Raw genomic sequence first — 16,692 nt, forward strand, 5'->3', positions numbered from 1 at the left:
CCATAGTATTGCTTGACGTCATCATCGGATATGCTCCAGCATCCTCCAGTCCGGGAATCATTGCATATTGTTTATCTGTATTGTCTGAATGCACTCTGTTAGTTTTATTGCTTGTTCAAACAGGACTGGAAAAAAAAAAAATCCTTAATTATACGGTGATTTTCGTTATACAAATAATCTTGTTCTAAACATTTATTTTATTAGAAAGTTAAAATTATCGATTGAGAAATTAGCGCCCTCTGGTGTACACATCATAAACTACAGAAGACCTCGTGATTATAGTGGCCGCATTGTTTTTGTTTTTTTGTTTTTTTACAAAAACGAACAGGGAATAGAACAAAGAACACACACAAAGCGAAGGCATACCTTATTAAAATACATTTATTAAGCACAAGATAGATATATGCAAATCAAATAAATGATTAAAAACAAACTTAAAAAAAAATCTAAATCAAATACATCTCTGTACTCCTATATGTGTTTATAGCTTGGGGTTTATGTACTTTAAGAAATGGTTTATATATTTTTATTTCCCTAACCACAACTGGGAAACATTTTTGCTATTAAAAAAAACAATGTATTTTTTATGTATTTGTTGTTTATTTTTTAGAATATGCATTATTGCCGCAAATACAAAGATATATAAAAAGAACCCCCTGCCTCGAAAAAATACAAAAGAATAAAAATGTAAGAAAAAACGAAATATTTCCTACCGGAAGTTATTCTATTCGCGCGTGCGCAAATGAGCTGATGGTACGGATCGTGCTACCGGTACGGATCGGGTAGTGACAGTGCCTACTGCCTACTTCATTGGTTGAGATTGTACAAACTGTTTATTAGAAATGTTAATTGAATACTAGCCTATAAAAATTAACAAATGCATTATTCACAGTAAATTATGCTTTTACTGATTAAAACGTTTCAAAACATGAAAATAACAAGTACATGACTTTCACGTCAAACAAGTGTTTGATTCCATTAGGCTAATACAGTACGTGACCAGTTAGTAAAATTATAGTTTTATAGCCTACCTTCCTATTTCTCATTTCACAATGCCTTTGAGCATACTGTAAAATTCTACCACACATTTTTTTTCCCATACTTTATTAAGACTTTCACACATAATTCAAGACTTTTCAAGGTCTGGAAAACAGTGTTTCAAAATTCCATACTTATTAAGACTTTCAAAACTTGCGCAAGCACCCTGCTATCAGATCAACAAAGCATATGACGTACTAACAGCGACGACGAAAACACAACAAGCTCTTGCTGAAACCAGTCGGGAGAAGAGCAAAAACATCTTTTCCTGAGAAAAGCCTCCAGAGCAGTGTTTTGCTCTTCTTTCAGTGAAGAAATACTCTGTAATTCCGATAAAACTTGCTCGATAGCCACGCTAACGCTAGTTTCATCGGCTGAAGCCGCCATGTTCTTTAGACTGAACTGTCGCGCTTCTCGTTGCGTCACACCTCAACCCGCCTCAAAGCCAACGCTGATTGGACGTTCGTTTGGTGAACGGCTCCAAATTTTCTTTAACGTAGAGTAGCCAGACTGATCTGCGAGTGAAACCTTGAAAGTTCGCGAGATCAGGATGGTCTTACGAGGCTAGCTTGGAGGCTAGCATGAGCGCGTTAAGCAGACGCAGAGAAACGCCATAACGTCAACAATGGTCCGACGACCGTCGCCTACATCAGGGTTTGACATTTGCCGTGACAGACCAACAGGAAGTGGAGCAAAAAATGTGAAGAGGAAGGAAAACGATACGTGACTTTCAAAGTGTTTTAGACATAAACGTCTGAAAAAGTTCATATTTAACACCTTTCTGGACACCAGCCGCAACGCTTTCTTCACGTCTGAGAACAGAAATCAGCCTCACTTGTCAGACTTCTGAGGTTCAGGAACGAGTCTCTCATCCAGAGGCGGAAACTTTCTCCCATTCTTCACATTGGGTGGAGAATCGTCAATTTTAACGTCTTGACACAGACTCCCGGCTGGGTTTTGGGACCTCTGACCTGCTCCCTGACCTGTGAGCTGTTCTCTTTGGACCCCAACGAATCTCTGAGGCCTTCACAGAGCAGCTGGATTATCAGACGGTAGATTACAGCTGCACTATTTACCAATTAGCAGCATTTCAAAGGCAATTTTCAGATTCAGTTGTTTTACTTATTCACATTTTAATGTTAGTTTCCCCCCCACATCCCAGGTATATCGGTCTATGATATAAAAACAACAATAAAGTACATTAAAGCCTGTGGTTATATTAGGCCTGCAACTGATAGATAGTTTAGTGAATTATTTTAGCAATTATTCTGCAGATTTTTCATCAAACTACAAAACACTTGAAAGCAGGTAAAAAAAACAACTATTTTTTTAACATTTTATTTCTTAAGATGCAATAATAGTGCAATAATAGTGTCTACAAATGCTTGGACATTTGTAGCAAAGCTCTAGCGTGAACAGCTCAATAATCCTTTCTGGTCGACCAGCAAACCGGAACAAGGCACCTCTGTGGTGAAAACGGTCACTAAAAAAATGATCCCCGCATATTAGGTTCTGGATTTTTTAAGAACATTTCTTTTACATCACAAAGCAAAACGTTATCTACGTAAAACAGATCCCTTCCAGTGGATGGATGGGAAATAAAAGTAAATTACACGTTACCCATCAAAAAGGTAAACGGCTCATTTAAATTGAAGGATAAGTCAGGTTTATAAGTCAGGACTTTCTGCACACGTCTGTTGTTTACAGACGTTTTTCTCCAGTAAAAGACGTCTTCCTGCTGTGCTTTTGAAGCGCGGCCTGAAAACGTTTTACCGACACCTGCTCAGGTGTTGCCGCGCTCTGATTGGACGCCGATTCAGTTTAGCAGAACACGCACTGCCCAGTTTTATTTTTCATTATGTTTAAATTGGTCAAACACTTTTTACACTTTTCTCTGTCACTGTTTCCGCGTCTCGCCGTCTCCCTCCACACAAACCACAACCGGGTTGCCGTACAGCGGGCAACGATTTCCTATTAGTGCTTGGAAGGCTGCAAGATCCCCGGTTCAAATCCCACAAACAGACACTTCGTCCCAGAAAGCTTCCAGGACGCTGCTCTCTGAAGGATGGATTCAATGCAGAAGACCAATTTCACTGGACTCTACAAATGTGGCCATGACTAATAAAGATTATTATTTTATATATTTATTGTTATTATTATTATTATTTATACATTTATTGTTATTATTATTATTATTATTATTATTATTATTATTATTATTTTATACATTTATTGTTATTATTATTATTTTATACAGTTATTATTGTTATTATTATTTTATACAGTTATTATTGTTATTATATTATTATTATTTTATACATTTATTATTGTTATTATAATATTATTATTATTATTTTATACATGTATTATTATTATTATATTATTATTTTATACATTTATTATTTTATACATTTATTGTTATTATTATTATTATTTTATACATTTATTGTTATTATTATTATTGTTATTATTTTATACATTTATTATTATTATTATTATTGTTATTATTTTATACATTTATTATTATTATTATTATTATTATTATTATTATTATTATTTTATACATTTATTATTGTTATTATTATTATTATTATTGTTGTTGTTGTTAAAACTGAATTTAATGAAGCTTCAAGGCGTCATAATCTGCTTTGAGGTATTTTATTAATCAAGTTACTCAGAATATTTAAAGAATTGTTCCAGCTGCAGGTTGCATTACAAAATGTGGTAAAAAAACAACAACAAAAAACAAACAAACAGCATTTAGGGGGTTTTATTTTCTGTTTACCGTCTGTTTCGCTGTTTATTTTCCTAAAGATGCCTGACCACTAAATCAAAGAATAACTAAACTCCCTGCAGTAGGTGCCACAGACGCCAACAGCTTCTCAGAAACCCGCCGTAATCTTCCCATTTAGCCGTCCGACCCGATCTCGGTGTTTACCAAGGCTGTCAGCGTAACGAGCGGTCGGGCTTTCATCGCCGCCGCCGCGAGCCAAACGTCCGCGCGTGACTCTAATTGTGACCTCATTGTCAAAGAACGCGGTTATTTGGGGTTCCTGCCTGGATAAAGCTGCCAAGTCCTCAGACACAAGTCATCATATTTGGAAAAACAATTATCTGCTTACGGCCAAAGATGATGAAAAACAGAGGAGAGGAAAAAAAAAAAAAAAAACAGAAACATGAGACTCATTATGCAGCTTTAGGGTTCTGTGACACTCTGTGAAACACACCAATGTCCTCATTCCTAATTGGGATCATCACATGGTAGGAAAAACAAGCTGAAAAGCAGCAGCGTTATTTCCCCACGTGTTTCCGTACGTGTGTGTGTGTGTGTGTGTGTGTGCTGACCTTGCGGCCGCCGGTGTACAGGTAGTTGCCGTCGGGGGAGAAGAGCAGATGGGTGAGGCCTCCGTGGTGGCGGGTGGGCAGCAGGGCCAGCAGGGCGCCGTCCTGACAGCAGTAGAGGCCGGCGCAGCGGGAGTACGAGCCGCAGGCGTACACCGACTGACACGGGCTGAAGGCGAAGCAGGAGATGATGCCGCTCTGACCCTGCTTCTTCACTGCGGGGGGGGGGGGGGGGGGGGGGGGGAGACACTGTTCACCACCACTTCTGTTCAGGCGGTTTCAGGTCGCTGTTCCTCGTTACATTTTGCTCCCAGAAAGAAAACAGATTACGCCCCGTTTCTGTTCTACAGCTGTACGTATGAGGACAGAAAACACGATCTCGCCTTTACCAGGTTCTGAAACGGTGTAAATCCAGCCTAAGCTGCACAGAAACACACTGTGGTCGTGTTTTGTTGCGGATTTATCCGTCGTCGTTGAGAAATCTTGGCCCCACTTTTTCTAAGATGCATCAGATTATTGAGGTTTCTGCGATTCTAAAGTCTTATGGCAGCATTTTAATCAGGTTTAGGCCTGAACTTTGACTACACTGCAAAAACAGAACGCAAAATTGGTCGAATTTTCTTGAAATTAGTGCATTAAATTTGAGCAGGTAAATAAGATGATCTGCCAATGGAATGAGATTTTTGCACTTAAAATAGGAACAACTCATCTCCATCATCTTATTTCAAGTGCAGTATGTCTAATTATCTTACTTTAGGGGTCAAAATCCTCATTCCATTAGCAGATCATCTCATTTACCTGCTCAAATTTAGGACAAATGCACTAAATTCAAGAAAATTTGACTAATTTTGCGTTCTGTTTTTGCAGTGTAGGCCATTATAACTCCTCCTGTCTGCGGTTTGGATCGCTGTCCTGTTGGCGCCTCACATCGGGTCAACCTTCAGCGGTTTGACAGACAGCGTCTTTCATGACTCCGGAGTCCTTCGGTTAGGGATGCAGGGATACCGGGTTTCCCCCTCCATGCTTTAATCACAGACACCCCAGGTTTCCGTGCTAACTGAGGCCACTGGACTCAGAGATGGATGTTGTGCGTTTTTTGGAGTTTCTCAGAGTGTTACACGGTAGGGCCGTGCATAAAAATCAATACAAAGATAAATATCGATATTTTAAAAAACTATTTAATATCGATATACCTCCCGACCCCTAGGGGGCGTTATGACAGCGCGTCATCACTTTTTACAGTGAGGAAGTACAAGTGAGACGAATTTGCGGAACGGCCGGCAGGATTTTAGAAGTGCCTTCTTCCATAAAATATTAATATATCAGTTTCAATAAATTGAACATAATTATTTGGCTGGTTTTGTTGATTGAATGACTTTCAGCGTTAATTTGAAAGTGATAAATATCAATATTGGAGTCAAATCAAATCAAGCTGAGCTACATGGAGAATCGTATCGAACCGGCTCATCCTAGATGATACCCAGCCCTATTACACAGTTTATGGGTGGATCTGCCTCTTCTGCAAAGACTGGCCACGGTCTCTAACCTTCTCCACTGAGGGATAATATTTGTGATTGTAGGATGGACCTAAAGCTGTTTGGAGATGAGCTCATAACCCCTCCCAGATTGTGATGGGCAGTGCTAAAAGTAGGTAAACATTTCTTGAAATTAGTGTATTTTTCCTTGATTTGAGGAGCTAAATAAGACTATTTGCCAATGGAATGAGTATTATTACCCCTAAAAAAAGATAATCAGACATCCTGCACATGAAATAAGACGATAGATATGAATTGTTCCTATTTTAAGTGCAAAAATAGAGTATTTTTCCTTGATTAGATCAAGTAAATAAGAATGATTTCAAGAAAATTTCATTTACTTTTAGTTCCCTTTTTCCAGTGAGGTCACAGCTGTTGTCTTTCCTGCCTGGCATCGTGTTAACCAATGTCGGCACGCTCCAGAGCAGCAAACGCTCAAAACTCCTGCTTACAATTGTTTAATTAAGAGAATTTGAATATTTGAATCTCCTGGCTTAAATCCAATGAAAGTTTTTAACACACTGGCTTCATCCTTGTTTAAATGATGAGCGAACAAATTTTAGAACCTGGTAAAGATATTAAATCCTGATAAGTTAAAACCTTGAACCTGAAAGAGGGCGTGTTTTTTCTTATGGAACCCCCGTTTTATCCGAAATATGACCTAATTTATACGAAAAGATTAAAAAAAAAGAAGAAGAAAGTTATCCATCTTCTAGCACATTTTGTCACTTTATGTGACAAACAATAAGAAATGAGTTCAAGGGAAAAGAAATAAAAGCCGCCTTTGACTTGAGGGGAAGATAAATAAATAACTAAAAAACAACATTTACTGACATTTTCAAAAGTGATTGTTTGGGTACAAGATTCTTCGTTCCATTTATTATTAAAAAAAAAAAAAAAAGAAAGAAAGAAAGAAAGATCTGCGTCCTTCTGAGCTGACTGTTAATGTCAGCGCATCTAAAAACACTTTGAACAAACAGACGCCGTTTGAGGAGCGTGACAGAAGCGAGGAATTCATCACAGTAAACATCTCGCTCTCTTTAGCTGTTGTCTGAAGAACAAAAAAACTCTGCTTGTTGCTTCGCTCAAGGAGACTTCAGCCCGAGCGACGTGACAGCGAGCTGTCAAACCGCTGCCGCTCACTGAAAGCCGCAGACGGCCGACTTCAGACGAGGGTTTTTAATCAAGACCGCGTCGCTTATGTAGCGTCTGTGACGGCTTTTATTTCCCGCGATTAATGGTTTGGATGTTGCCGTGTAATTTCAGTCAACTTTTCTCTACCAGAACAACTTTAAAGACCCTTTAAAAGCGGCTTTTTTTTTACTCTTTGATCAGTAATTATTATAATAATCAGCTTTAATGGTAGTGGTGATGCTCAAAAGATGGATAACAACAGTTTAATCCGCTATCCGTTCTCAGAGAAACTACGTTTGCACGTCCGCTCCGTCTGCACTGACCCACGGTCGGCCGCTCCTCGCAGTCTCTGCCGGGACGCTCCGTGCAGAAGACCCGCACCATTTTGTCGAAGCCGCAGTACAGCCGCTCCCCGTCCGGCGAGAAGCGGAGCGAGTGGGCCGCCGTCAGCTCGTCCAGGTGGTTGTAGGGTCGGAAGCTGGCACGCACCTTGCCGTAGAACGCGTCCCACACGTGGACGGGGTTGTCGCGGCTGCTGCTGGCCAGGCTGAGGACGGAGAAAAACAATTACAGCAGAGGTTAGCATAGGGATGGACGATATAGAATAAAAGCATATCGATAGAATAGAAACCAGATTGATCGATATCCATAATTTTCAACACAATTCTGAACTGTCTGAAGGCTGATGGAGCTTTCCTGCGTCTCTGATTGGTTGGGGGGATGTAATGACTGCAGTATTAACCTATATGATAGCCAAGAATTCATTTATATACATTTATATTGAACCATACATCTCTTGTTGTGTCTCTGCTCTGTCTTCTGTAACCCCAGTCGGTCGAGGCAGATGACCGTTCATACTGAGCCCGGTTCTGCTGGAGGTTTTTCCTTCCCGTTAATGGGTGGTTTTTCTTCCCACTGTCGCTTCATGCTTGCTCAGTATGAGGGATTGCAGCAAAGCCATGTACAATGCAGATGACTCTCCCTGTGGCTCTACGGTTCCCCAGGAGTGAATGCTGCTTGTCGGGACTTTGATGCAATCAACTGGTTTCCTTATATAGGAACATTTTTGACCCAATCTGTATAATATGATTGAACTTGACTTTATAAAGTGCCTTGAGATGACATGTTTCATGATTTGGCGCTATATAAATAAAATTTAATTGAATTGAATCTATCGATCGATTATATATCGTTATTGAATTATCGTCCAGGCTTAGGTTAGAAACTGTATAGAACAAAAAGTGCAGTTTTTGAGGAGATAAAAAAAAAAAAAAAAAGTTTATTATGTTTTTAAAATTAAGTGTTGCATACCAACTGACTTTTTTTTTGTCGGGTTTTCATTTAAGTGCAAAACATAAACATTAAAAAGAGAAATGTGAGATTAGAAGCCCGTCCTGGATATGTCTGCATTTAGTGGCACGTGAAGCACCGACTACAGCTGCAGACCGCGCCGTTATCCCTTTCACTTTGTCACTTTCTCCTTCCACTAAACTTTCCAATAACAAAGAAGAGCACTCTGAAAAGTTTTAGGCAGGAGCTTTCTAATCATAACATGAACATTTTTGAATTAAAAATCTCATCCATTATTCCAACGTAATACATTCAGGTTTTTGGAAGAAGTCGAATTTTGGGTTTTCATGTGCTGTAAGCCGTAATTATCAAACGTTACTGAAATAAACAAAATAAATGAAATGCAGCACACTAAAGCTACGTTCACACTGCAGGTCTTGATGCTGAAATCTGCTGCTGTGTGTGGATGTGCAAGCGAGAGACAGGAGAGTGACGTGAAAGACGGATAAAATGCAACATGACCGTTCAGACTGCGCACGCTTTGAAAAACAGCCGATACGTATTCTGACTATAAGGCGCACTCAGAATCTTTACATTTTCTCAAACATTGATGGTGCACCTTATATACGATCACCGTTGTGCTTACTGACTGATTTTATGTGGTACAATGCGCTCAAAAATCTGTTAAAATGTGTAAGTACGACTTTGGTCAGCAACGAAGCCGCTCTGCTCAGTGGATATTAGGAGCATTACGGTATTATGTGTCACTACCTGATAGGACCCCTGAGCTGTCTACAAGACTGCCTGACAGTAATGTCGTAACCACACTGCAAAAACAGAACTAAAAATAAGTAAAATGTTCTTAAAAGTTGTGTATTTTTTCTTGATTTGAGCAGGTAAATAAGACAATCTGCCAATAGAATAAGATTTATGCACTTAAAATAGGAACAACCCACATCAATCATCTTATTTCAAGTGCAGTATATCTAATTATCTTATTTTAGGGGTAAAATACTCATTTTATTGGCAGATAATCTTTTTTACTAGGATTTTGGAAAATAATCGAATTGTGATTTTTTTATCTTAATATTGCTATTGCGATTTAATGTGATTTTTTTTCTGCTTAATTTATCATGTCTTTTTAAACATATACAAACAACAAATCAATGTTTCATCGCTGTGCAGATCAGGTGCTAAAAGAGCCACTGCGTCTCAACTTGGAGCAGAAACAATTGCGTTCTGCCTGCAATTTATTTCAACCAAAACTGCAATTTATTTTTGACTTTTCTCTGGATTAACCACAAGCAACAAAAATGCCCTCTAGATAAAGATGATTGTAAACAAGGATTATTTAAAACAAGAACTTTATTTTTTTTTATTAATTAGAATATTATTCAAGAGAACAGCTTTTAATTGATTTGAACATCAATCCTTGTTGAACATAAAGTGCAAAGTGCAACCAACAAGTCTATGTATTAAACTGATTGACCAGAACTTAACGCTGTGGTGAGATTCCTGAAAGTTTCTGGTAAAACAGTATGATTATATAAACTCTAAAACAAGTAATAAAATTAGTTTATCTCACTGCTGCAAATGTCTTCCCTTCCATGTGGAGGCAAACCCACTTTAAACATTTTTCTGACACCTAAAGGACGCGTCTGATTCACGGATTGATACATAGCAATTTGGAAATTGCGGTTATTTAAATTGCGATTAGATTGCAAATGCGATTAATTGTTCAGCCCTATTATTTACCTGCTCAAATCTAGGAAAAACGTACTAATTATGTATTTTTAGTTCTGTTTTTGCACTGCAGACTTGTGTTTTGACTTCAGAGGTAAACAGGTAGCAACCAGAACTTGTTCTTGGTTCTGCTGCAGTTAAAACTGGGGCTCCTGAAACGTTCTCCTCACAAGTCGTCCTTTTTAGATGTTTTCCGTTAGAACAGAAGACGGCTTATAGTTTGAAGAGCTCATCTTTCAGGCTGCGGCCTACTAGCTTTAGCTGTTATGCTGCACCTTAACATTAACGGCAGATACCTAAACACGGCTTTCTCTGAGTAGGACGAGTTTAGATCAGCGTTGTGTTAGAATCTGGACCCAAATCTGAGCGATCTGATGAAAACGGAGCTTCACTGATAATCTAGCTGAGCTTGAGCCATTTCGCCCAGAAGGAAAAAAGCTGTAATGGCAGTAAAGTATTGGTACAAACATAAATGCATGGCTCACTTCACGTTTTTAATATGCAACAGTGCGATACTGTGCATCGTTTTCCTGAGTTTAATGTGTCAGAACATTAAACAGAGGCAAATCAAACAGAGTCAGCGTGCTTTTTAGCCTCTGACACCAAACTTTGTCGTTTGATTCCGACATCGGCTGCTCCAACACCTGCCTGATCGAATCGACGCATGAAAACAAAACCCTCGGCACCCGTGCAGCGTTGCAGAGCCAAGTCACACGGGTTCGAGTCGGCCTTTTTACAGGGTTCCTACAGCATAGGGCAAGTTAAATTGAAGACTTTTTAAGACTTTTTAATGCCACTTGAAATAAAAAGTTAACTTTGTTTTGTTCCCTACTAAAATAAACTATAAATCAGTTTTAAAAACCACAACATAACCAGTGCCAACTCTTTTTCGCAGCTACAGTTTTTATTGGTTCCACTATCGGGACGGAACCAATAATGGTTACATTGAGCCGTTTGGTAAATTAAAAAAAAATATAATTGTGTCAATTATTTTACTGTTTGGTTAGGATTACAAAAATAAAATCGTATTTATGACCTGGTAACAATTTTAAGACCTAAGAAAGATTGATTTAAGACATTTTAATGCCAATTAAGGCCTTAGTTTTATATTACAGAATTCAATGCCTTTTAATACTTTTTAAGGATCCGCGGGAAACCTGTTTTTAAGTCCAATTATGGAGCACCGAACAAACAGGGAGATGCGGCGGCTCGGTCAGACAAAAAGGAAACCGGCCTCGCTGCTCCGTCACGGCCCCCGTGAGCCGCCGCTGTGTTTCCGGAGCTGGGAAATGCCCAATTATAATGCTAGACCGCTGCTAGCTTGGAGCGATGCCTGGAACCGAGCGCCACTTTATGGAGCCACAACAACGACCCTTATTCCCCGCTCTGCAGGAGGGACGGAGGGAGGGAGGGGGGAGGCATCTGAAACACACAGTGCTCGCTTCAAGATGCCATTTGTTTTCTATAATATTCCATCTGAAGCTGAGGTTGAGGTGATCTGCTGCACACAAACCTCACCGGTGACTCCCTGTTTGTTCATCCTCCTTTTTTTAGAGAACATTCATCTCCATCCGCCCCTCTCTCTGTTAGGGCCGCCGTCAGCGCTGGGGCCTGATCAGAGGGAGCCGCCGCAGGCTGGAGGTTTGTTACTGAAGGACAGGGAGGAAGAGGAGGAGGAGGAGGAGACGCAGGGAACGCTGCCAGCAGCTTGACCCCAGGCTCGTTAGCTCGGCCCCCGGAGGTGTCGCCGCCGTTTACGACACCGCACCGACACGCGGTGATGTCACAATTACGAGCAGGGGAAGATGAAAACGGGGAGCCCGGTTCTCGCCGTGCGGCGCGGCGCGAGCTCTGGACTGCTTTTCTTGAGCGGAGCGGCGCTGGAAGACGTCCTCAAAGGGGACGGGGAGAGGGCCGACGCTTTGCTGGTAATGAGCGACATCAGAAACGCTTCGCGCCGCTTTTATTTTCCCCGACATCACAACCGGCTGCCGTAACGAGCGCCGACATCCTGAGGATCAGAGGGGACTCGTTTCAACATACGAACCGTGGTTTAGCTTAACTATGGAAAACACTCCACGTTTAGCTCTCCCCTGCAATCAAATGGTTCAGATTAAACGATTTTAATGTCAGAGATCAATTCAATTCAATATTATTTATATAGCACCAATTCATGAAACATGTCATCTCGAGGCACTTTACAAAGTCAAATTCAATTATATTATACAGATTGGTCAAAAATTTCCTATATAAGGGAAACAGTTGATTGCTTCAAAGTCCCGACAAGCAGCATTCACTCCTGGAGATAACACGACTAAAACTCAAACCAACCAGGCCCTCGACACCAACAACTGCCATCAAGCGCTTGTAATACTTTTTGTCCCACTTCTAATAAGTTCTCAGCTGCAATTTATCGACGATCAACTTACGACTTAGACAAACTTTGTCGTTTTGCTCCGCACACTGCAAAAAGGGAACTAAAAGTAGGTAAAATCCTCTTGAAATAAGTGTATTTTCCTTTGATTTGAGCTGATAAATCAGACTATTTGCCAATGGAATAAGATTTTTGTACTTAAAATAAAAACAATTCATCTCCATCGTCTTATTTCAAGTGCAGTTAAGCTAATTATCTTATTTTAGGGTTAGAAATTCTCATTCCATTGGCAAATAATCTTATTTAGCTGTTGAAATCAAGGAAAAATATTCACATTTTAAGAAGATTTTACTTACTTTTAGTTCCCTTTTTTGCAGTGCAGACGAAGAGCGAAGAGCGGATAGTCCGATACGTCGGAAAGGCAGTTCTGGAGACGTGGAACATGGCGTTCTCAAATGTAAGGCGGCTGCTGAAGAATCTCGAGGGTTGCAAATGTGTGAGGAAGGGAAAAGCAGCTGAATCTGAGCAGATTGGTGAACTTTCGGTCCAGTTATTAACATTTTGGATTTATTTACTGCAAAAACGGACCTAAAAATAAGTAAAATGTTCTTAAAATGTGTGTTTTTGTCCTAGATTTGAGCAGGTAAATAAGATTATCTGCCAATAGAATGAGTATTTTGACCCCTAAAATAAAATAATTAGACATCCTGCACTTGAAGTAAGATGATGGAGCTGAATTGTTCCCATTTTAAGTACAAACATCTTATTCCATTGGCAGATAATCTTATTTACCCGCTCAAATCAAGGACGGATATACTCATTATAAGAAAATTTTACTTATTTTTAGTTCCGTTTTTGCAGTGCTGCAGTTAGGTTAGAGAAGATCAGCGTACATCCATGACTCTAATTCAGAGGTAATTGGCAAAAGCAACTAGTTGTTAGGGTTTTAGATTTGGCTGATACTTAGATCTGGATGTGGCAGAGCTTGGATGCAGCGCCTTGTAGGGGTGAAAGATGCGGCTAATGGGGAGAATACAGAGAATGGAAAAAAAACACACTGCAAAAAAGGGAACAAAGAGGAAAACTTTCTTAAAATGAGCATATTTGTCCTTAATTTGAGCAGGTAAATAAGATGGGCTGCCAATGGAATGAGTATTTTAATTCTAAAATAAGATAATTAGTATACTTGAAATAAGATAATCGAGATTTTAAGAGCAAAAATCTCATTCCATTGGCAGATCATCTTATTCACCTGCTCCATTCAAGAGAAAATACACTGATTTCAAGGAAAATTGCTAACTCTTTGTTCCTTTTTGCTGTGCAGAACCTTAGGGAACACCTTAGGACAGAGGTGCCAAGATATATCTATATAAATATATTGTCTTTGAAGTCTTATTATCCAATGGGTATGGTTATGGAAACTCACAAGCATGTGTCCGGCTCCAGCGAGTTCATCTTGGGGAACCAGCAGTAGTCGTAGACGGTGTCTCCTTCAGCCATCCTGAGCACGGGGCTCTGCATCAGGAGGAACAGAGCACAGATAAATGGAAATTAAGTTCCTTACATATTGGACACCACTCTGTTGCTGCTCATCTGTCATTTAAAATGTTTTTATGCTTCAGTATATAAAAACTAAAGCTCACAGGCCTTTTACATGTTTAAAAATAGACAAAATTTAGGACAAAATGTAGGGAAAAAGGCAAGAAATAAACTTTCCCGCACATGTTCAAGCAGTATGGAAAGTTAATTTGACGATAAATGTGAAGTGAGGAGTGTTAAATCAATGCCAGTCGGTGTAAGGACGTATTCTGCTTTAGCTAAGAGACGAACAGCGACGTATCAGATTCTGCTGCTTCCAGTAAAGTGTATCAAGGCATGAAATGAGATTTCCAAGGACTTCAATAAAAGAGCCACAATAAATTTTCCTTCTGAATTTAAAAAAGACTGCTTAATGGTGTGCAAAAGAAGGGCGAGTCTGGAAGCTGAAGGTGCTGGGGGGAACACGAGGGGACAACGCTGGCGTGACCCAGACAGGAGGACGACAAATGAGCATTTATCAGTATGTGGAGCGAGTTAGCCAAAATGGACACACAGTAAACGTCAACGCGGGTTTGCCCTTTTCTCTTTAAGACTCATTTTAACCAGATTTCCATTGTCCGGCCTTTACGTTCAGGACTAATGTGGTTGTCATGTTATTCAGATCAAAGACGTTTAAGACACTCGGGTTTGTTTCCTGTTGAAAAAAATCAGCTCACCAAGATGAATTAAGCATTTATTTTGCTGCACCAGACGTTGTTTATAGTTCAGAAGTTATAATAGTGGAAATAATGTGGAGCGGCCTATGAGTTCAGCCATCGTATTCCTGAGCTTTAAGCTGCTTTTTATGAAGTAATGAGCCTCGCAGTTTTTGGGTGTTTTCCTTATATAATCACCAGCTGAGACGCTTTTTTTTCTGTCACTGGTTGGGCTGGAAAATCTGACGGTTTTACATCACCTCTTTGCTAGAGAATAAAATTGTGAGAAAAAAAATAAAAAAAATCTGAATCATTCATAAATTTCAAAGTAGCGCTGTATGTGATTAGAGGCAATAAAACGGGCCCTAACTCGCAGTAAAACCCAAAGGCCCGCGGCTGCCTTTGAGAAATAAAGAAATCAAGCTCAATTTTCTCCACTCAAGGAAAAAGGCTGCGAGATCTTTGTGGAGGAAAATGGATTACATTTCAATTATTTTTGTTCGGTGATCCCAATCTGCCGGCTTGGGACAGAAAAAGAGAGACGGGCTTGGCGCGCCATGTTTTCTTGAATTTCAAGACGTGACGACCATTTTCTTCTACCTTTCTTCCACGGAACAGTCCGTAGGATTGGTTGAGAGGATGAATGGATGAATATTATATATAATTCAATGTTATATATAAGTCACACTTTTTTTCATAGCTTGGCCGATCTTGCGACTTATATTCAGGTGCGACTTATATATAAATGGTATTTAAATGATAAACCATTCTGACCAAGATGAACCAAGGAGTAAACATTATTGTCTCCAGCCACAAGAGGGCGCTCTAGGCCTGTGAGAACTATTATGCTGCTCCTGTACCACTTAAAAATGAATATAAACAATAACTTATAAACAACAAAGACTAAACATATGTACATATGTTGTTTCATTCTGCATTCAGTCTGTCAGACAGAGACAGAACCCTGTTATTGGGCTGTCTGTGAAGCTAATAGCTGCTAGCGCTAGCTAACAGCTCTGTTGTCCGGGCGGTTTACAACTTCTCTGATACACGTCAGCTTTACATTGCTCTGTCGTACTGTTAGCTTAGCACGTAGCACCGTTATGCTCACGGTCTAATTTCAGCGTAACTTTCCTCACGGTCTAATTTCAGCGTAACTTTCCCGGTTGGGGTTGGTTTCTTGTTGGGCTAATTTACTCCATTTAACCTCCCAGGTATGATAAATATTATTCAGCCAGTAGTGGGTACAAATGTGTAATTGAATAAATTGCCTTACCAGATTAACTGTCAGTTTTTAGTCTTGGATTGTGTGAAATACATTTCTAGATATATGCGACTAATAGTCTAGTGCGACTTGAGCATACTGTAGGGATTAAGGGAAAAGCATTAGGCTGGTTTAAATCTTACCTGTCGGACAGATTCCAGTTTGTTCATGTTAATAATAAATCTTCCTCAAACTCTAGGGTCACCTGTGGAGTACCACAGGGTTCAGTCCTTGGACCAATTCTATTTACTATATATATGCTTCCGATTGGCAAAATTATCAGACAGCATGGGATTAATTTCCACTGTTATGCTGATGACACTCAGCGATATTTATCCATAAATCCTGATGAATCCAATCAGTTACTTCGACTGCAGTCATGTCTTGATGACATCAAAAGCTGGATGACTTTAAATTTCCTGCATTTAAATTCTGACAAGACAGAAGTTGTAATCTTTGGGCCAGAGTCTTCAAAAAATAAAGTTCTTAATCAATCCCTTAATCTGGATGGCATTAACTTGGCCTCTGGTAATAAAGTTAAAAATCTTGGTGTTGTTTTCGACCAAGACATGTCATTTAAATCCCATATTAAACAGGTTTCCAGAGTTTCCTTTTTTCACCTCCGGAATATCGCCAAAATTAGAAACATTCTGTCCAGGAGTGATGCTGAAAAACTAGTCCATGCATTTGTTACTTCAAGGCTGGACTATTGTAATTCTTTACTATCAGGAATTCCAC

General features: G+C 39.6%; 1 protein-coding gene across 3 annotated transcripts in view; it reads right to left on the minus strand.

Moving 5' to 3' along the window:
* The window catches only part of wrap53 (WD repeat containing, antisense to TP53), a 46,235-nt gene that overhangs the window by 21,568 nt on the left and 7,975 nt on the right, over positions 1 to 16,692 (minus strand). For 2 of the 3 annotated variants that reach the window (XR_004932563.1, XM_036146631.1), the window contains exons 6-7: positions 7,373 to 7,596; positions 4,384 to 4,595 (exon numbers count right to left, since the gene is read on the minus strand). Coding sequence is in view for 2 of the 3 variants with exons in the window: in XM_036146631.1 (XP_036002524.1) it covers positions 4,384 to 4,595; positions 7,373 to 7,596 (436 nt within the window). In the remaining variant the exon portion in view is untranslated. Of the gene's footprint in view, positions 1 to 4,383; positions 4,596 to 7,372; positions 7,597 to 13,882; positions 13,972 to 16,692 lie in introns of all 3 variants that reach the window. The other variant, XM_036146632.1, reaches the window with a different exon arrangement.

Source organism: Fundulus heteroclitus, chromosome 14 (assembly GCF_011125445.2).
Source record: "Fundulus heteroclitus isolate FHET01 chromosome 14, MU-UCD_Fhet_4.1, whole genome shotgun sequence".
NCBI lineage: Eukaryota > Metazoa > Chordata > Actinopteri > Cyprinodontiformes > Fundulidae > Fundulus > Fundulus heteroclitus.